At 39.0% G+C, this 22,339-nt stretch overlaps 1 protein-coding gene across 4 annotated transcripts in view; it reads right to left on the bottom strand.

Moving 5' to 3' along the window:
• The window catches only part of tpr (translocated promoter region, nuclear basket protein), a 67,359-nt gene that overhangs the window by 31,685 nt on the left and 13,335 nt on the right, over positions 1-22,339 (bottom strand). For all 4 annotated transcript variants that reach the window (XM_033028181.1, XM_033028182.1, XM_033028183.1 and 1 more), the window contains exons 6-29: positions 19,808-19,972; positions 19,491-19,583; positions 19,080-19,160; positions 17,677-17,764; positions 17,441-17,581; positions 17,263-17,357; positions 16,625-16,822; positions 15,557-15,664; positions 15,028-15,254; positions 13,654-13,817; positions 12,000-12,148; positions 9,127-9,275; positions 8,642-8,804; positions 8,137-8,271; positions 7,636-7,776; positions 7,367-7,529; positions 6,682-6,848; positions 5,312-5,464; positions 4,016-4,132; positions 3,336-3,539; positions 2,515-2,699; positions 1,217-1,364; positions 874-1,011; positions 334-465 (exon numbers count right to left, since the gene is read on the bottom strand). In XM_033028181.1, coding sequence (XP_032884072.1) covers positions 334-465; positions 874-1,011; positions 1,217-1,364; positions 2,515-2,699; positions 3,336-3,539; positions 4,016-4,132; positions 5,312-5,464; positions 6,682-6,848; positions 7,367-7,529; positions 7,636-7,776; positions 8,137-8,271; positions 8,642-8,804; positions 9,127-9,275; positions 12,000-12,148; positions 13,654-13,817; positions 15,028-15,254; positions 15,557-15,664; positions 16,625-16,822; positions 17,263-17,357; positions 17,441-17,581; positions 17,677-17,764; positions 19,080-19,160; positions 19,491-19,583; positions 19,808-19,972 — 3,504 coding nt within the window. The remainder of the gene's footprint in view (positions 1-333; positions 466-873; positions 1,012-1,216; positions 1,365-2,514; positions 2,700-3,335; positions 3,540-4,015; positions 4,133-5,311; positions 5,465-6,681; positions 6,849-7,366; positions 7,530-7,635; positions 7,777-8,136; positions 8,272-8,641; positions 8,805-9,126; positions 9,276-11,999; positions 12,149-13,653; positions 13,818-15,027; positions 15,255-15,556; positions 15,665-16,624; positions 16,823-17,262; positions 17,358-17,440; positions 17,582-17,676; positions 17,765-19,079; positions 19,161-19,490; positions 19,584-19,807; positions 19,973-22,339) is intronic.

Here is a 22,339-nt window from a genome sequence, read left to right on the forward strand (position 1 = left end):
CATGGATCAGTTGAGTCAACGGGCCCCATTTCAATATTGTATACCATGACGAATCTAAACTAGAGAGGCAATCGATCACGCATCAAAGTTAATCAGTACTTGGCAGAAAAAAAGGCGAATGACAAGACACTAAATAGACAGATTCCACATTTTTTCTTCCAATGCCATAAATTCTCGTTGTTCTTGGTTTAGCTCCGAAGATATCAAATGTAGCACCAATTGTTATTAATGTGGATTCTTCAGCCAAAAGCTACACAAATGGCAATGAGCTACTGAACCACCAAGCAATGAGCAATGAAATGAGTAGTAATTTAAATAAATTGCCCGTCATACCTGGGCACGGGCCTTCCAGCGTTTGAGATCTTCATCCAGCAATTTCTTCTCTGCTTGCAACATACCACTTTTCTCACTGAGCTCAGTGTTGGATTCTTGAAGAGGTAGGATGTCAGATTCTAGCTTACGAATCTAAGAATCATGCAACAAAACATTACTCTATTTGCATCGCTCAAGTTAGTGCTCCCTAAAAATATACTATTTCCTGAATAATCATTCACAAAAGCCCAATGGATAGGAACAGTTCAAGGCCTAGAACTGACTTGATATGTTGGCAGAGGGCACATCTTTTCCAGAACCTATATGTTCTCTTAAGTGGGCATACAGTCCTGTCAACCAAAAGATCTCTTTGTACAATTTCAAAGAGCAAGGCTACTCAATCAAGCCTGCACACACCCCATTATTCTGAAACCATTATCTGCTTGACTTGGTATTTCTAGTGATGCGCTGTATACCAATCAGTGCTCAAAATATCCAAACTCTACCTGCATGACAGGACTGAGCTGACGCGCATTTTCTGACCTTGAGAAGTATACTGACCTTTGCCCTTGATTGCTGGAGTTCTTGCTCCAACCTTTCTTTCTCATCTCGTAGCATTTTATTTGTCTCAATTAGAACATTCATTGTCTCTGTCTTTTTCATCAGCTCATCATGTTGTGCCAGAGTTTTGGCAGTCACCTGTACAAAAATAAATTCAAATGTCAAATCAAAAAGTTGTATGATAAAAATACTTAAATAAGGAGAGCTATAACAGAAGCTAAATTTGAAATGAATGGTTTCGAGCAATATCTTCATTGATCAAAAGCTTACAATTTCCCCAAGTTTCGATCCCACCCTTAAATGCTTTCTGCAGGGATTTTGTAGTTAAAACCAGAACATTTACCTGGACCTTTTCCCTTTCAGAATTGAGACTGTCCTGCACCTCCTTCAGCTCTCTCTCCAAATTCTCCACTCGTTGACGATAGCGCAGAGCCTCCACTTGGGCAACCTCAAACTTTGTTTCCGCAATTTCCCTTTCACGTCGCACAAACCTGTGGTGTGCAGATTTGGATAAAACGTTAAAATGTCTTAACTTCTCAGGTTCACTTTCTTTTTTTGCATACGCAATTATTGGCAAAAACGAGCTGGTCACAACAGATTACACAAAAGCTGACAATTCAGTGTACATGTTCTGTAATGTTGTGGTAACGAAGTAAGATACCAAAGTAGCATAACTCGACTATAAATTAATGGTATACACTATAAATGTGGACGGGCAAGTTTGGGGATTCTGCAGATCAACCACTGAGAAGAGGAGATTAATCTTTTACATCTATGGAAAACTTAGGCAACAAATCACTCTCATATACAATACATACATAGGCTTTATCCCAATATAATAGGAAGCTATAAATTTAAAATAATGATTCTTGCTGACAAAATATTTCAGTACAAAATTCCTAATTCAATAAGTTACCCAAACCATCCTCTAACACTTAGAAAAGCATTCCAAGATACTTCACAGAAATAAATTTGCTATTGCAAGGTGGAAAGGTAGAATGGGATACTCCAAGTACGGCAGAAAGCTAAATTGTAGCAAATAGTGGAGTGAAGGGAGACAAAAGTCAGAGCAGTCAAGTTAATAGGCTGGCACAAGGTGGGTCTGGTGGAGGTAAAGACAATATTTAAGACCAGGCTTGATTTGGTTATGAATAAGCAAATCAAAGGTAAATGAGAAATATAAGTTGATGCAGGATATTACAAACTTTAGTAAGGAATCTTGTCAATGGAAGACGGTTATAAAAATGGTCTTCAGTGGCATATGGGCTCAAGCATACCACATCAGGGATGGGTCTTTGTGATGGATTTTTTCAAGAGAACAGAATTTAGCTTGGGTTTGTATAAACTGCCCTTAATAGACACAATCTGGTACAGCAAGAGAGGAACTGGAATTGCTGGTAAGGGCATGTAGCTTGTGCTAGTTATAAAGATGTCACTTGACAATGCAAACTGGTAGTTCTCCAATTCCAATTTCTTTTACTACAAACCAAGCTTCCTACCAGGACAATGCAACTTTATTTTGATTAAAATAAGATGCTGGCAGCATGTGCTAACATAAATGCAGGTAACATAAATGCAACTTCCCAATATTGTTGTGTTCAATCATTTCAATGAATATGGCAATACTATTATTACATTTACCTCAGAATTTCAAGTAGCTGTTCCTGGGACTTTCCTTCTTCATTGAAAGAGATATTGAAGGAACTTTGAGTTGTTTCTTGAACTGCAGTCACCATCTTATTACTAAGGCTCTCCACTTGCTCAAGCAACAACTTGTTCTGTTTCTGCAGATCCCCACAACGTGCAGTCAGTTTGATAACTTCATCCTACACAAAATAACCCATTGAAAATATTATAAACTTCAACCAGTTTTATTCAATTTGCTCAAAAAACTGCACAGCATTTTATTACACACTGTCAGATTTAAATGGCCCCATTTCCATCATATCCAGAAATTGTTCTGAACAAAAAGTGCAGACAAGGTAGATATGGATGCTCACTGGAGTACTCGCCCACAGCTGGTCAACATGCAAAACAACTGTCAAAGGCCATTCCCTTTGTTATGTTTGTTTCCAATGCATCGATTAGGAAGAAATAAAGGATAACAATTTGGGCAAGATTCGAAAGGAAAATGATTTACTGGTGAAAAGGCCGGAAATTGATTAGATTGTTCTTCAAAGACTACAGCTTTGTATTGTAAACAAAAATTTTTTTTTTTAAATGGGTGAAGTTATATTAAAAAGTGCCAAGGGGGTGGACAAACAAAAATGGCAATGGATTGAGGCATCAACACAAGATTCAGAATAGACAAATGACATCTAAATTCAACTGAGAATATTTAGATATTTATTTTAAGAAACAAAACCGAAAACAAGATTAGGTAGGATAAATGTAATCGTGACATTTTCTTCGACAAATATACATCCTGGAATGAAATTAACTCAAATTCCCAAGCTACTTACCTTTAACATTCTTTCAATTTCAGCCTTAGCAGCCTTGCACTCCAACATTTGGGCCTCAGCCCTTTGAGAAGTGTCTTCCAGCTTCTGCCGGACCTGTGCATTTGTTGAAACTTGCTCCTTGGCAATCTGTAGTGCTTCCACGTCAGCAGCATGCAGCATCAGTTCACGCTCATACTTATTCTGTGCTTCAGATGCCACCCTGGCCTAAAAACACCAGCAAAAGAATTTTAATTAAACTAATAAAACTGAAACAAAACAAGTATCTTAAAAATGTTTCTCTTTTAAAAACTATTGATGCTGATTGGAGCGTGCACAAACACCGCACTTCCTGAAGTCAATAACTTAGCTCTTTCGTCTTGCTGACGTTGAGGGGGGGGGGGTTGTTGTCCTGACACCATTTTACTTAACTCACTATCTCCTTCCTCCATTTATCTCATCATTGTTCGAAATCACGCCCACTACATGTGTGTCACATACAATCTTGTACATGGTCTTGAAGCAGAACTCAGTCATGAATATAACTACCATACACCCACATAGAAATAATGCTCAACTCTCTTAAAAGTGAAAGAAGTTTGTAAAATACTTAGTGGGTCTTTTGAGAGAGCTGAAATATATTTGTAAATGTTGATCAGCCATGATTCACAAAACATACAGAGCACAATGTACCTAACACATACCTGTTCTTGACAGTCAGCCCTTGCTTGCTGTTCATTGGTTGCTGCAGTAGCAGTTCGCTGAACAGCATCTTGAAGCTCTGCCTGAAGGCTGCTCAGATTCCTCCTCAGTTCAGATGTCTTCAAATAAAATAATGGAACAATGTATTAACATAAAGCTGCATCCCAGTATGCACCAGTAGTAAAATGATAAGATGATTCCAATGTTGGTGTCATTATTAAATCTGGAGCATGACCACATGCTTTCTTAAAAAAGCAAATATATACATGAGCTTCTTTTATATCAACTGGCACAACTGAAAAAATCCAACACCTTTAGGCTCATGTCATTCCACATCCAGATCAAAATTCACTCCAGTAGATTGACATCATTAATTCATCAGTTCATTTAACCACAGCATTTAAAAAGATACCTTGAAAATGTATGAAGGCCTTATAGGTAATTGCAATCCATTTTTACTTCTTGAAAGAGATCCATTAAGTGCTTAAGAGCTCTTCATTACTATATCATTTTGGCTGATCCAAAAATAGGTCAATTCAAATCATCAGATGGGCTAAACACATAACTAACATTTGATCTGGTGATGCTCGTCATTCAGACAGCTCCTCGCTAAACAAATATAATTTGTAAAATTGTACACATCCTCATGTGCATAAAGTTAAATGTTAATGCCTACAGTAACACTGATCATTCCTGTAATTAAAAGATCCTGCATTACTACAGCAATTAACAACCAGATTTGACACATGAATAAATGAAATCATGTTGCCATTATGATTACACAAAATATTTATTAATTATGCCATTTTCCAAGAGCTTTCAAAATTCAAGCGCCAGTTATTTGTCTTTCATTTAAGCATCTTTCATTTTTCAGAAGTTAGCAGAAAGAGTAAGTAAAGCAAGGAATAAGGCAAGGCAGCCCGCAGAGGCTGGCGTTTGTCTGGATCTGCCGCCGCTCATAAAAACTAGAGTACAGACTGGACTTTGAAAATAGCACCAAAACATGAAGCCTCTTGCATGCAGATCAGTAGATTACTTCTGTAAAATTTGCCAATCGGGAATGTGCTTGGGTATGACAATACTCTACTGGACTGTTCGTAAGAAAATATTTTCATTGTGTATTTGGACTTGGCACGTGCACGTAGCAATAAAAGCACCATTGAATAAATAAATCTGAATATCGAATTATATAACTTACCCATCTCGGAATTAAAATGTTCGATCTGCTAAACAACAATTTGTGAATCGATTTGTCTTACAAGGGATTACGATTGCCATTTCCTATATACTTTGATTACCTGCTGCTCCAAATTTTCAATCGCTTTGTGCTTCTCGTCAGTGAGAGCTTGTTTTTCATTCTCAGCTTCCACCAAACGCTTCTCCAACTGCACCAGATATTCTGCAGATTCTTTGAGTCGAGATTCGACCGCAACCCTCACCTCTTCTGTTACCTGAGAGCCGACAGCAAGCAGAAAATGTGTAAAATTATTCACAACATTCAAATAAATTCTGGTGGTGTATGAATCCAGTCCCAGCCACTGAGCCAAATACTAGGCACGCACAGAATTATTTGTATAAGCTCAGTATATTGCAAGTTGATAGGAACAAATTGAAACAGCAGAATTAAAGGATAAGTGGCAACGTTTTAAGATAAAGAAATACAATTGATTATTCCCTTTTCTGCATGCCTTGAATCCCTGCAGTAAACAAAGCGCTCCAGACTTTGCAAAGCAAACATGGCAAGTTATGGTTCTAGGCCATAGAACTGAATATCAGGCAACAAAATGTAAAAGAGTGCAAATACCCGTCACCATTCTTGTTCATTCGAGCTATGTTTGTAGAAGGGACATCAGTTTTAAGAGAATTTTTTCAGTGCCAAATATAGCTGCTATTTACATTCAATGTCTGTACAGTACAGGAAAAATTGTTAAATCAAACAACTTTTTAACTGGTTCCTCCTTTAAAAATAGAGGCTCTGAAATTTGCTTCTGATACAGGTTATGAGTACACAGAGCCCACATAGGGAAACAAATTAATTGAGTGGGCAAGAAGAATGAAAATGTGAATTAATCAAGGGAATTATCAAGTGGCGAAGAACTCATATGTGGAATGATACACCAGGAAAGGATCCAGATGGAGGTCCCAGTGTATCAAACAACAATGCAGATAAGGCAATTATTTAGGAATGCTAATAAAATGTTGGCCTTAAGGAACAGAATAAAGAGAAATTGTGCTGAACACAATAGCAATAGTAATCTGAATTTCACTGTACCTTAATTGGTACATAGAAAATAGGTGCATGAGTAGGCCATTCGGCCCTTCGAGCCTGCACCGCCATTCAATATGATCATGGCTGATCATCCAACTGTGACAATAAACTGGCCTTGAAACCTTGAACTGTTCCAGGAGCAATGCATACAGAATGGTCTTGATATTTTAAAAACACGCAAACGGCAAGCAGTGCTCTGAAAACGTTTACTCTGTCGATCCCCAAAATTGGAATTGGGCAGGAAAAAGGGCATGGAGGCTAAAATTCTATGAGCCATTATCTTACTGAATTGTGGAGCAGGCTGGTTGGCATGCTTCTGCTTCTTATTTTCTGTTGTTATACTCATAACCACAGGAAACATTACATTTCTTTAAAGTGATGCATGTACAAGTTACCGACCTGTTTCTCTTTACTGAGAGAATCCTCCAAACTAAGGACCAAATCTCTGTATTGTTCCACATTGGTGCTAGTAGTCTTGAGGCGTTCTCTTAAGTCACTTGCTTGCTCCTCGGCCTGTCTAAGCTGGGCGCGAAGGTTATCAACATCTTCTTCCATGTCAGATTCACCTGGAAATAAATCAGACATGTTTATGGACAACTATAATTTCTATCAACAATCATTCACAGTTTTTATGGAGGCAATTTATTCCTAAAAATTATCCTTTACAAATCATGTCAGTGAACTGATGTTCTAACACATCTCTACAATAAACTCCACTAATAAGTATTTAGCCGCTAACTCAACCCACGCCCAAGTGTGTAGGATGGGGTTGAATGGGGGGGGGAAAGAAACAAAAACTAAGATTCTCTCTATTTTTTCATGCATTATGAATTGAAATAACCAATTGACAAGCAACAATAAGGTTGGTATAATCACAGAAACAAAACAAAAATCAAATTAGAATTTATACATTAAACATAGAGGTGCACATTACCCATTAGCCAGCAAACATAACAAGAATATCCATATTGAAGGTTTACTCTACATTAATGAAAGGAGGTGGGAGTGAGCCCTAGGTAAAGAAAGACAGAAAAACATGGATCTATTTATGTACATATAAACCACGTTCCGACAGATGGCTTACCTTTGGAAACACTCCCGATAGTCTCCGCCAATTTAGTTTCAAGATTATTAAGGTGTAACTTCAAGGAACTAATTTCTTGATCTGAATTTTTCAGGAGATCTTTTGTCTTTGTGTGAAGAATAGACTCCGTTTCAATCTGCTTCTTGATTTCCCGAAGTTGGATCTGTAAAAAAAAGTAGAAATTAAATTAAATTTGCCTAAACATATGACTGAAAACATTAATTATATATTCTCTGTATCATTATTTTTTTTTAAGGATACAAACATACTTCTTGGTTTCTGACAAGCAAATGACGTTGATCCACTTCATAGTCACATTTTTTTTTCAGTTTCTCAATTTCACGCTCTTGTTTTTCCATCTGGCTGTTTAAACGTTGCCTGGTCTCAGTTTCCGCACGTTCCAAACTCAGCTACATATTGTCAAAAAATTGAATGGAAATACATTTGTGAACCAGGGATTTTCACAACAAATAACTAATTCTACATATTCCAGAAGAACGCAGACCAAAACTTCCCTCAAAACTTCATTCTATGTTACCATGGGCTATTATAACATCGGCCTGTTGAAATATTATTCTTCTATGATAGTTTTATAAACAAATATACTTTGGAAAAAGTTAATTTTGTTCCTTAGAAAGTTAAAATATCAGTTTACAAGATAATTTCAACATAATCTAAATCTTGCATAAATAATCAATTTTATTCTTTGTCCAAATGGAATGGAATACTTTATTGTCACACGTGACAAGACTAAATGGTGTATAGCATACCTGAATAGACTGCAAATTTGTAAGTAGCAAACTTTGTCCCCTGTGCTCTGCGAACTTTGAATCCCGTTCTTGGGTGAGGCGTATTTCTACCATTTTCAACATATCTTTCTCTTTCCTCAGATTTTCTCCTCGAGTCTGCATGGGTTGGGGAATATTAACAAAATGTTCAATTGCTCTGCTTTCCAATACTATTCCACCCGATTTCAAATGAAATGGATCTTTTTCATAAAAACATGAAAGACTTAGAAAATATGGTATGTATTTAATTATTTAATTTTATGCAGCCTACAGAATTAATTTCATGTACAAATAATGTGCAATGGTATAGAACATGTAAAATTCTTCAAAGATATTTTAAATAGAATGGAATATTAATTTAATGCAATTGTCAAAAAATACCTTGACTCTTTTAATACAATGTAAATGTCACAATGTAAACTGTCAAATGACCATGTGGGAAACTGTCAAACGACCATGTGGGACAGCGTTTCAATAAAATTCTCACCTCCTCCAAAGCCAATTTTTCATTTGATGCCCGCAAATCTTGGGTCATGCTGTTTATTATGTGTTCTTGCTTCTGAACAGTTGTGGTAAGCTTCTGACACCTATCTCGCAAAGAAGCTATTTCACGGCGGAATCCATCTACATTGTTCTGCAGCATCTCATATCTAAATGCAAAAAATAATGTTACTTTAAATAGGAGAAAGAGAACAATGTATTGGATGTACTGCTGACCCCCTAAAATAGGAGTGAATAGGATCAAATTTTGCAGACGAGTGGAAGAAGTGTTGTTGGAATTTAATTAACTGAAGACGAATGGGGCAGAAAAAGAGTTAAAAGCCCAGGAGAAAAGACATTAAAAGTTAACTTTTCATGATTATAATGCAGCAAAAGTAGCAGTTTGGGGGAATACTGCATCAAATCATAGTTTCTAAATGCGTGTCCCTTAAAATCAAAGTAACAATAGAGGTTCTGATTCTCCACACATACCGTTTGGAGGCAAATTCTAATTGTGTGGACAGTTTTGTGCTTTGAGTTCTCATCTGCGTCAGTTGATCTTGAAGTTTCTCATTCTGCTCATTTGACATTCTGTCATTCTCTGCCTTTTCCTTTTTGTAATTTTCAAAATGTAATTGAAGCTGAAAAGAGATTTTTAAAATATGAACCTTAAAATGTTAGCACACTGCACAAAATTATTTACTGGTTCTAACAAACAATAATTTATATCCTTTAAAATGTTATTTTACTAACTTTGAAATTTAGCATATTTAAGACTTTTCAGTAATTTACAGATATTACTGCAGATTTAGGATTTTATTAAATCTCCTATAATACAAGAGAACACTGCCACCTGCAGCTCATTCATAGAAACAAAAAATAGGTGCAGGAGTAGGCCGTTCGGCCCTTCGAGCCAGCACCGCCATTCAATATGATCATGGCTGATCATCCAGAATCCTGTTCCTGCTTTCTTCCCCATATCCCTCGATTCTGTTAGCCCTAAAAGCTATAACTAACTCTCTCTTGAAAACATGCAGTGAATTGGCCTCCACTTCCTTCTGTGGCAGAGAATTCCAGATTCACAACTCCCTGGGTGAAAACGTTTTTCCTCATCTCAGCCCTAAATGGCTTGCCCCTTATTCTTAAACTGTGACCTCTGGTTCTGGACTTCCACCAACACCGGGAACATTTTTCCTGTATCTTACCTGTCCAATCCCTTAAGAATTTTATGTTTCTGTAAGATCCCTTCTCATCCTTCCAAATTCCAGTGAATACAAGCCTAGTCGACCCATTCTTTCCATCATGTAAATCCTGCCATCCCAGGAATTAACCTGGTGAACCTATGTTGCACTCCCTCAATAGCATGAATGTCCTTCCTCAAATTAGGAGACCAAAATGGCACACAATACTCCAGGTATAGTCTCACCAGGGCCTTGTCCAACTGCAGTAGGACCTCCTTGCTCCTATACTCAAATCCTCTCACCATTAGCTTTCGTCACTGTCTGCTGTACGCATGCTTACTTTCAGTGACTGATGTACAAGGACATCAAGGTCTCATTGCACCTCCCCTTTTCCTAATCTGACACCATTCAGATAATAATCTGCCTTCTTGTTTTTGCCACCAAAGTAGATAACCTCACATTTATCCACATTATACTGCAACTGCCATGCATCTACCCACTCACCGAACCTATCCAAGTCACCCTACAGCCTCATAGCATCCTCCACGCAGCTCACACTGCCACACAATTTAGTGTCATCTGCAAACTTGGAGATGTTACATTGAATTCCCTCGTCTAAATCGTTAATATATATTGTAAATAACAGGGGTCCCAGCATTGAACTTTGCGGCACCCCACTAGTCACTGCCTGCCATTCTGAAAAGGACCCGTTAATTCTCTTTGCTTCCTGTCTGCCAACCAGTTTTCTATCCATGTCAATACCCTACCCCCAATACCATGTGCTCTAGTTTTGAACACTAATCTCTGTGTGGGACCTTGTCAACGGCTTTTTGAAAGTCCAGATACACCACATCCACTGGCTCTCCCTCATCCATTCTACTTGGTACATCCTCAAAACATTCCAGAATATTCAAGCATGATTTCCCCATCATAAATCCATGCTGACTTTGACCTATCCTGTCACTGCTTTCCAAATGCACTGCTATTACATCTTTAATAATCAAATCAAGCATCTTCCCCACTACCGATGTATGGCTAACTTGTCTATAACTCCCCGTTTTCCCTCTCCCTTCCTTTCTTAAAAGTGGGTTACATTAGCTACCCTCCAGTCCACAGGAACTGATCCAGTCTATAGAACATTGGAAAATGATCACCAATGCATCCACGATTTCTATGGCCACCTTGAGTACTCTGGGATGCAGACCCAGGCCCTGGGGATTTATCTGCCTTCAGTTCCAACAGTTTACCTAACACCATTTCCTGACTAATGTGGATTCCCTTCAGTACCTCCATCCCACTAGATCCTCGGTCCCAATATTTCCGGGAGATTGTTTGTCTTCCTTAGTGAAAACAGAAACCACAAGTACTTGTTTAAGTGGTCTTGGCATTTCCTTGTTTCCCCATTATAAATTCACCTGTTTGACTGTAAGGGACCTACATTTGTCTTCACTAATCTTTTCCTCGGCACATATCTAAAGAAGCTTTTGCAGTCAGTTTTTATATTCTCCACAAGCTTTCTTTCATGCTCTATTTCCCCCCCCCCTCTTAATTAATCCTTTTGTCCTCCCTGTTGAAGTCTAAATTTTCAAGAGAGAGCTAGATAGGCCTCTTAAAGATAGTGGAGTCAGGGGATATGGGGAGGGCAGGAACGGGGTACTGATTGTGGATGATCATCGTGCCACTCAACTACTTTCTAGTCACAAGGTCCAGTTCATTCTGTTTTCACTAAGGAAGACGCAAACTATCTGCAATCTTCCACAATATGCTCCTCTAACACCCTGGTTCTGTCAACATTACAGAGGGTAAATGCGATGAATCAGAAATGCATCAGATTTGGGAAATTTATAAATGTCGAAAGAATTAGGGGAAGAAAACATGGATACATTTTACTGAAGAGGGCAATGATACATACACCAATTAAGGAGATTAGATATGATTAACATAGATATGCCATGTCATTGTTGCGTTATGCAGGATAAAAATTGGTGATTGAAATGTCAAAAATTAGTTTAAAACTCAACTACAAATACTTACAATGATGAAAATTAACAGCGGTGTTTACCATTATAATTATTCACACCATTTTTCCACTGTGATCGTTTATATTAATACCATTAAAAAACACAGTGAAATGTTTTCTGGTCTATAAATTGTACTTAAGCAACAATTTTTTGACTTTGTTACCTGTTTCAATGCTGTTCTTGCTTGAACAAGTTCTGTAGATTCTGCTGAAGGAATTGGAGCTGGAGTGGACGTGAGTGGCAATGTTTTTGTTTGACCTGGAGACCTTTTTGGAGTGGATGAGATCAAAGGCATTTCTTCTGTTGCGTTACCTAATTTTGTTTGTGGGCAGCAGGAGTACAAAAAACATAATTATGACTTTTGAACTATCTTAAGAAAATTGACGTGGTTGATTTGACCATTGACCTGGTGGTTATAACTAGCCTGACACTCTCTCGCCCTCAATCCCCCTTTCCTAATTTTCTTTGGAATAGAACTATCGCTTTATAGCAGAACTACCTCATTTTTAAAAATAAGAGGGTAAAAGGACAACACATTAAATTTATGCCGGAAGCCAGAGGAAATGAACCAATTGGTATTCATTCACATTGGTATTCATTGAGAACATGGAGGATAGATAGCTAGATCAGGGAGGGTATGCTGATATTTTTTGACATGTTGATATCAAGAACTTAATGGTGTTGGGTCCCTTTAAGACAGATGAGTCTAAAGATTCAGATGGGATCTATTCCAGATTATTGAACGAGGCAGGAGTTTGTTGGGATCTTGACAGATATCTTTGTATTCTCTATAGCCTCAGGTTCATACATGCCAATCAATTCCCCTTTGATTACTTTTATTCTTGTCTAATATTAAGGGATCATTTTCAGCACCAATCAAACTACCAGCAGATTTTTGGGATGTGGGAGGAAACCTGAGTATCCATGGTAAACACCACGAACTTGACATTTTACAGAGACAAAACCAGAGACAAAACCTGGAGCTGTGGCACTAACTGCTATATCATCGTGCCACCCAACTACTTTCTAGTCACAAGGTCCAGTTCATTAAGGTCGCTTAATTATATCACTGCTTACTACAATTATTCAGACATACCTCGGTCTATCTTGCCTTTTTCACAACAATGCCCAAACTGAATTTTGATTATCACAACTTCCACTTGCACAGTTTCATTCTGAGGGGTTTACCGATTTAAAGATACCCCAAATGCATTTTAATAGCTATATCCTCAATTATTATTTTTACTTGAATTAAATAATGAAATCTTATAGCTCCACTTGCTTGCTGATCTCATTCCAGACATCGAACCAACATATGTTCCTGGACTCCTAAACACCAGCATGTTTTGACCCATTCACTGTCCTAAGCTCCACGTTATTCAATCTCTTGGGCCTTGCCCTCCATAAATACCCTAAGAAATAAAAGGCAGCTCACTCTTGCTTCACCATTCAGCAAGATCACATTCGATTCCCACTAAGCTCAAATCCTTGCATCCCATTAATAATTTAATGATCCGTTGCACTCAACTGCTGGTCACATAACAGAGTATGGGACAATTTGTCTTTACCTCTGTGAAGTACGTGATTTTCTATATCAGAGCATCACACGTACCTATTTCTCAATTAGATGATCATTAGGGCAAATTCATTAATTTCTACTTGACCCTATTTATCTCTACTTGATCCCCCTGCACTATTGCAGCCACGGGTTTCCTACGACACTGCCATAGAACCATAAAACGCACCAAGCCTTTCTCACTCTCATTTTTCACATTCCTCTCAATTAAATAACATTTGATGCATCCCTCCCTCCTTACCCTGGATTGGAATTGTCACTCCAGTCATCTGTGCAAGCAACGTACGGTACATGTCCCGCTGTCGAACAATTGATTCCACTAGTTGCATCTGATGACTTCTGGCTTCACGAAGTCGCTCAAGTTCATTGAGAGCCTCCGCAAGATTCAGCTGAAGTTCAGAAATTCTGTAATTCAAAAAAATAAATTTTATCGGTTTAAATATTTTTCAGTAGAATTTAGGAAGAGAAAACACTTCCTCTTGACCAGTAGCAACAAATGTTTATCAGAAACCTAAAGCCGAGACACGTGACACCTAGAAATAGGGTATTTGACAAAAAGCCCAAAGGTTTTGGGACATAAGTGATAGGTGCAGAAGTAGGCCATTCGGCCCATTAATTCTACTCCGCCATTCAATCATGGCTGATCTATCTCTCCTAACCGCATTCTGCCTTCTCCCCATAACCCCTGACACCCGTACTAATCAAGGGTCTGAATGAAAAGTGTTAAAGCCTTTGATGAAATTAATTCACAAAAAAATCAGCACAGAATGCTGCAAGAAAGCATCCCCGACTTGCTTAATGGACGGGTTTAGAATAACAATGATGCCATGATGGGATTGGGTAAATTCTGACATTCATTCATTAATTTACAGGAAACTAAAGTTCATTTCAGAAATAAATCATATATCGTACAAACATCAGGGATGGAAGTAGTCCTGTGGTACAAACAAGTGGTCTGAACACAAAATCAGTGTGCAAATTAGGTTTCATGAATGTACAGGACATCACTAGTTTGCATGTTGTGCACAGATGATGCTTAAACTGCTGGGTACTGCCAAGCATTCTTTATCACCTGACTTCCAGCAACTGCTGTGGTCTGCATCACAGTTGCACCATTTTTCCCTTGTTTGTTCTCATTGGTCTTCCACTGGAAGCAGCTCCTCCAGGCGGTTCCAGTTGCAGTTAACAAACTTTCACTACCACTTGTCACATTCCATACCATCTTATTATCATTCAGTTGCTCTTAAGTCTCAACTCTTTTAAAGATTGTTTTCCCTTTGCTTTCCCCGTTCTCTACAACATAGAACAGGCTTGCATTCTAATTGTTCCTCGCTCTGCTTTAAGTCATTGGCCTGTACTTTTAACAACTTTTTCTCTTGGCTTCAGTATTTCCAGCATTTTCTTGTTTTTATAGAAACCAAGAAAGGTTTTTCAAATTACTAGAATATGACCAGAGGACAAATATCTTCTGTGGCAGCATTAAGAGATGAAATTGATATGTACCTGCACAGATGAATTGTGCAGCAAGAAGAAAGCAATCTTTCAACGGGTTTACACAACATTTTCAGATCCACAACCAATGTTAAAAAAACTCTAAACAATTTACATTACTTACCGTGAAGTTGTTTTTTCCTGCTCTTCCTTTTCCTGTTTTTCAGCAAGTTCACGAACAGTCACCAGTAGTTGTTGATTCTGTTGTTGCAGTTCCTCAACATTACGATAGGTCACCAGATGCTGTGTAATTACTTCAGAAGAACTGCTTATGTCATCAGAACTAACTTCGTCTTCACGCAAAATATGATTTCCCCGTGCATCTTCTAATTCCATCAGAAGCACCCTATTCTGAATCACAAACAAACCATATCTATGTCACACGAGCAATTTGCGAGTCAATTACACACAAAGATAACTGCTATTTTAGATCTCTCTAAATAGAGGATATTACATCAAGAGATGCAATTACTACAACAATAAGGCACATCTATAGTAATATCATTCCAGGTGAAAACATATCATGCCAACACAAAGCTTGACAAAGTTAAATTAGGCAGGAAAGCTGTTTTGATTTATTCCCTCCGTTCACACGATTGTTTCAAAAAGAAAACTGATATTAGGACAAAATACAATCAACATTAAATGCTAACCTGCTGTGAGAGATCTGACACTTGCATTTTGTGTCTCTGGTTCTCCCTGGTAACCAATGAAGAATGCTTATTCGCCTCATCAGTACATTTTTGCAAACGTCGAATTTCCTACGGAGGCAGATTTCATCAGAGATTCACATAATGCAACAATTCTTTTGCAACATTGTTTGTATCGCATGTTTAGAGAAATGATCCCACATACAAAATAAATATTGAAGTGGTTCTGGAGAACTTCTCTTATAATGATAGTTATAATAGAGCTTACTCCTATGTCAGCGCCATCAAGGGACCAATTGAGGTTACTCGTGCTGACACAGGAGTAAGCTCCACCGCCTGCTGTCCTGTTATCCATCGCCCGCTGACCCGCTCCGCTCTATGATGTTTGTTCTTGAGCTGGTCCCCTCACTGTCTGCTCTACATTGAAAGACACGGACCGGGCAGTGAATGCCATGCAGTGTCACCCAGCATAGCAGGTGAGGCCATGTGCTGCTCCCGGCGGCAGTAGGAATTTAAGGATTTGCGGGAAGCGGCTGACATGAGCGAGGCCAGCGAATGGCACGAGAGAGGTGTTTAGGCGGAGAGCACCACCAGAGGTGAGCGGGCCAGCAGAAGGCACTGAGATGGCGGCCGCTCGCAGCCACCCGAGCTACTTCCCTCCCCGGCCACTTTGCAGTGGCTCCGCACCGGAGCGCCGAGTGAGTTGCTGGCATGATCCACTGACCCCTCCCTCTCAACGTTCCTGCCCGTGCAGACCCGGGCCTGACTCCCCACGTGCTGTGAAAGGAACTCTCTCCCCTCCCCCCCCCCCCCTCCCAGCGGCACTGTCGTTTTACAGCCGCTTCCCACTTCACAGCCGCTTCCCATCAGCTGCCAGCAATGAGGGATAGACTTGGCTATCTTTCTTGGCTAACAACCTAACCTTCGGCCTCCAAGACGCTGGTAAATTTTCGTGCCTTATTTTTGGGTTAAAAATAGCGTCTTACGGTACACGTATGAAATATGCATTATGTAAGCAGAGACATATTTTCAAAGCAAATAACTGGCAAGCAGGTTTAGAACAAAAACTACCTTCATGGCATCTTCTAATTTGGCTGAGAGATTTGCCACCGCTTTTTGCACACGTTCATATTCTTCGCGTTGACGCTTCAGAAGCGGAGCCTTCATCTCTACTTCTTTCACAATTTCATCCAAATACTTATTCACTCTCTTATTTTCCTGCCTTGCTAATAGCAGCTGATCTTGGGCTTCAACATATCCATTATATAACTGCAAAGACATTAAGTATTTAATTTCATCCAAATTACATTTGTGCATACAGTGTATTCTAATTCCAAATAATTCGTGTTTAGCAAAACCTCTGCATCATCACGGCTCTTATGTCACAAATCGATAAACAACACGGCATGCATTTACTGATGTGAATTTTAGTTACAGGTTTTCAGCATTATTAACGTGACTAATCCATGGAAATAATCCGTGGAAATAGCAATAAAAAGCTGTTACGGCTTCTCAACACAAAGATGTTTTGATGGATCTTAACCACTTCTTTACCAGATTGCTTCTCTTGCAAATTGGTAGCAAGAAAAATTGTAAAGATACAAGAAAAAGGTCAGTCATGAACTGAAAATGTTAGTTTCTTATTTGTGATATTCCAACCCTTTGAAAATGCACCTACACTTTTAGCAGTGAAGTAAACACCAATGTACCTCTGTGAGCTTCATCCCAGGTTTCACAATCTTGGCAACAGCAGCTGCAGTAGGTGACATCGCTGCAAGCTCCTCTTCTGATAGAGTGGCAGCTCCTACCATATAAAACACATTGTCAGATGTCACAAAACATTTTTACTGTTACTGAATAAGCTTCAGTATCAAACTAATAAGGCACCTTTATGCTTGGTTGTTGTAAGAAGATGGTTCGCATTTTCCAATTCTTTTTCAAGTTTCATGATCTTTTCATGCTGATCAGCAGCTGCTCTGGTTTTAGAGGTCTCTGTCTCACTCAGCCGATCTTCAGTTAATTTATGAGCTGAAACAAATGACAATCGACATAATTTTACAAGCACCTCAAACCATGTACAAAAATCAACATAAAACGCAGCAGAATGTTTGAGGTTAACATACCTTCATTTGCCTGTTTCAATAGACTGTGAAGCTCCTCGACAGCTCTGCTGAGTTCCGTTGCTTTAGTTTCAGAGTCATCAGCTGAACCCTGCAAACATTCAAGGCTTGGTATTTGTACCGTAAAACATTCGTACGTGGTTGATTTAAAAATCCAAACACAAGCAGACAAAAAAGGCAATCCATGAAGGCAGACAACATAGTTAAAACACGATATATTCAGATTCAGCACACATTAAAGGAGAGGATATTGTCAAAATGTAAGTAAAATAAATTAAAATAATGACATGAAAATTGATGGCGATTGTAAAAAAGCTACCAATGTTAAAAACAGATAAACCGCCAATCGCAAAAGGGATCCATCTTTGGTGGCCAAGTTGTGAAAAATGCAGGGCCATGAATAGTATTTAAAAAGACAGAACTTTCCTTTTGTCAGGGAGATGTGATGGCATTTTGTCATGTCATTTGGGAGTACCACGTTAAAGTGGTTATCAAAATCATTATCCAGGCAATAAAAAGGTTAACATATGCCTGGAACTCCCAGTGATATTTTAAAATGGTATGGAGGAACAGACAGTGGCACTCCCTATAGGGGGTTAGAGCTACTGCAACTTTTGAATTACATCAAAGTCAAATGTAAAATTTTACAATTGTCTGACAACAAAAAGTGGTATAAACTACATGCAGGAATGCATTAGCTTCAAGATACAATTTAAGTTGATGGAATGCATACATTTAAGTTAATATCGAGAATTAGGAAGTTAGACATGATAGAATGATAGACAATGTAGGGATAAAGACCTGTGCTATAACCATTTGGGATAGAGATCTCCCTTACAGAATTAACAAATCATTACTCAAAAATCTGAAATAGGGAATAACATTTGCACGTGAGATGGGAAAAAATAAGCATAAAATGTAAAAGAAACAGATGTTGAGTATGGATATGATGCCATCGATCAATTTGCAGCCAAGGCCCTCCTTGCCATCCCCTCCTGTCTGACAGCATGTGAACAGATGCCTCAAAGTGCAGCACTGCCATGGTCTTCACCTGCAAGACATTTTCACCACAGTGCTGCATGGCGGGATGCTGCAGTAATCATGGCCAATTCTCACATCAGCTCTTTAAAGAAACCCCTCAGACCCCACTTCCATTGAATCATATCACTTTAACCCATTACCCCCATTTAACACCAATATCACCCATTAACCATAAACCTCAAATCACTTCCCTTTCCCTGATACACCCACTTACAAAGCCTTGCACATAAGAAAATATGCCTCACAAATGAAGAACATGCCAGAGGTAGACAGTTCAATCCAGAACTACTCTTATTTCTCAAGAAAATCCACGTAATTTATGCAAACGAACAACATTAATAAAATGCAGAACAACAAAAACATACCTTGTACAAATTGGACAGTTTCACGTGTGCATTCAATTCATTTCGAAATCTCTCTTCCATGGTTGCTGACTGTTCCTTGGACTAATTGTGAAAAAATACATATAACTATTGAAGGCTGTACAAATCTAGACAGGCCCCATATGCATCAAGGCTTACAAATTGATTTTAGTAAAATACCTGACACCAAACGGTTTAATTTTTAAAACTTGCTGCCAAGTTGTACACAAACTAATGTGGTGAATTACCAGTATAACAGCACATTTGAAAACAGTAAGAAAAAAAGAAACACAATTGAGAAATTAGCAACAGGTGACTATGTTAATGTACACAGTCACAAGTGGGTTGAGGCCATACACTCTATTTTGGAATATTATCTGATGCCCATTCAATGATAGTGAACAAAATACTAACCTCCTTCAACTTATTCATTAAATCCTCAACTTGTTCCTCAAAGTTTTCCTTAGCTGATTTTAAAGTACGAATTTGCTCTTCCAGGCTGCAAACCTGTAAAGCATTGCAGTCAAAATGAATAACACTGTAACTCAGTAGGAAAGAATCAAACTCAAATGCTTTCAGGAAGGCTTCACAGGCAAGGGTAAATAAACAGGCTCATTCAGCAGCAGACACCCTTCAAGTCATAGCCCTGGAACTGTGCAAAATTTGAGTGTTGTATATTATTTGAATTTCAAGTTTTTAAAATTGTATTCACCAAGCACAAGGGACATTACCTCATCCTTTTTGTTCTCCAAATTACATCGGAGTTCGAGAATTTCATTGCTTTTTTCTCGACGAAGTCCTAGCAGCTCATCAGTTTTTGTTTTTAATTCTGTATTCAACCAGCTGTTTTGACTCATTAATAATTCCTTTTCTTGCTCAAGACGTTTCTCACGATACTGCAAACAAAGAGAAAAAAGTTTAGTAACAAGAGAATCAAAAAAAAGTTTTTATTCTATTTTTCAAGATATGGGTGTTACTGGCAAGGATAGCAATGATTACCCACCGCTAATTGCCCTTAAGAACGTGGTGTGCACAACTCCGATTAGTGAAGGTATTGCCACTGTGTTTGCAGGTGGAGAGCACTTTAGACCTAACAATAATGAACATCCAAATCTTGAAATAGAACTTGCTCTCCGATGCATTTGCTACTTATCTTCCCTTAAAGAAGGTTACATGTTTGGGATGTGTTATCAGATTATTCAGTAGAATATTTAGGCAGTGGGTACGTTATAAATCAAACAGCCTGCTTTAATCCAGATGGAGCGAGTGGAGAATATTTTATCACATTCCTGACTTGTGGAAATATTGCACCTTTGTGCTGGCAAGAGGTGAATCACTTGCTGCATGAAACCCAGTCTGACCTTTTCTTGGAACCATTGTATTTAATTTTGATGCTCCAGCCAGAAGAAACAGCTTCTCACCATTTACTTGTGAATCACTGGCTGCTTGAAGCCCACCAACATAAACAACCTGCACCTCCTCACTGGCATTGCCCCTGCTGATGTGAGACGGGAAGTCGCCAGCCGAGTAGAGATGACCAAGGCCACCAGTGATAAACCCACCTCCTCTACGGACGTGTACCCCCGGCCCAACGGCTGAAGTCCAGGAGAAGCTTTCTCAGCCATGTCCAGCCCCTAATAGCATCACGGGAAGAAACCAGACTCCAACTATGGACAAAAAGGCTTGAGGACGACCCCCCTCCTACTGACATGGGTATCCCTCCTTCTGAAGCCCTCCCTCCGGGCTCAGAAGCACCATGGGTCCAGTGGAAGACGCTCAACCGCCTGAGAACAGGAACAGGGCGATCAAAAGCTGCCATGGCCAGATGGGGCTATGAAACTGGCCAAACCACCTGTGTATGTGGAGAAGAGGACCATACAATGCAGCACTGCCTTGTCTGCCCCCTACTACCCAACCAGTGCAGCCCAAAGGATCTTGCAGTGTTCAATAAAAACGCAAAGGACTGTGTAAAGGAATGGGGAAACTGTCATATAACCAACCAGCTTCAAAGACACGAAAAGAAGAAGTCTTGTGAATGTCTTTCAAAATCTTACACTTTTCATTGTTAACTCCAGTAAATGAAGCCAAAACTATTCCATTTCATAAAACTCAATTTCATTCCAGGAATCTCACCTTGTGAATTACTGGTACAATCAACTGTCATTACCCATATACTCACAAGATCAATAACAGGCCCCACCTTCAAAACGTTCAAACATATCTATGAATATGTGCATGAGCCCAATAATATGTCCACAATATGAGGAAGATTGAATGAACGTTATTGACGTGAAGAATATTGATTCCGCAGTGGTGGCTGGTTATGTTAAGTTCTGTTGTGCTCTTTTGGATTGTATGGCAGCATGGTAACTCATTTCACCTTAGTTGGTTCATGTGACAAATAAAAGTGAACTTGAACTTGATGTGACCAACTCGTCCACTCTGACCCAATATGACCCATCCAAGCTAGTCCCACTTCCATGTGCCTGACCCAAAATCCCTCTTATCCTTTCCATATACCGAGTCCAAATGTCTTTTAAATGTTGTTACTAAACCTACCGTGACTATTTCCTCCAGCAGCCCGTTCCAAATACCTACCACTCTCTGTGTGAGAAAGTTGCCCTTCACCACCCTAAACCTACGACTACTTTCAGAGAACAATGTATTTACACTCCTACATCCCTTTGCTCTACAACACTCCCCAAGGCTGGTGGCTTCACCATCAAGATCTTGTTTTGATTTAACTTCCTAAAGTGCAGCACCTCACACTTATCCAAATTATACTCTATTTGCTACCCCTTCAGCCCCCCCCCCCCCTTCCTACCCTGAATCTTCCAGCCTACTCTACCTTGCCAAATCTTATCAAATGGCAAATCTTATCATATGGACCACGTCTCTGGCCCTACCCTTATCAACCTTCTCGGTTACTTCAAAAATCTCAGATACACGAGACTCAATTTTCCGCACACAAATCCCAAGTTAACTGACGCATATTCCAATGCATGAAGATTTTATTCATTGGAAATCCTTTCCAGTAACTTGCCTGACATAGATGTTAGCCTTATGGTTTATAATTCCCACATTTTGCTATGAAGCCCTTCTTAAATAGAGGAGCATTAGCCACCCTCCTTAAATCGAAGCACATTTGCTGCCCTCCAGTTTTCCAGCACCCTACCTGCATCTAACAATTGTAAATTCATCTATCTCAGTCAAAGTACCTGCGATTTCTTCCTTCACACAGTGTACTTAGACATATCTGATCA

The sequence above is a fragment of the Amblyraja radiata genome, chromosome 10, assembly GCF_010909765.2.
Source record: "Amblyraja radiata isolate CabotCenter1 chromosome 10, sAmbRad1.1.pri, whole genome shotgun sequence".
In the NCBI taxonomy this organism is placed as follows: domain Eukaryota; kingdom Metazoa; phylum Chordata; class Chondrichthyes; order Rajiformes; family Rajidae; genus Amblyraja; species Amblyraja radiata.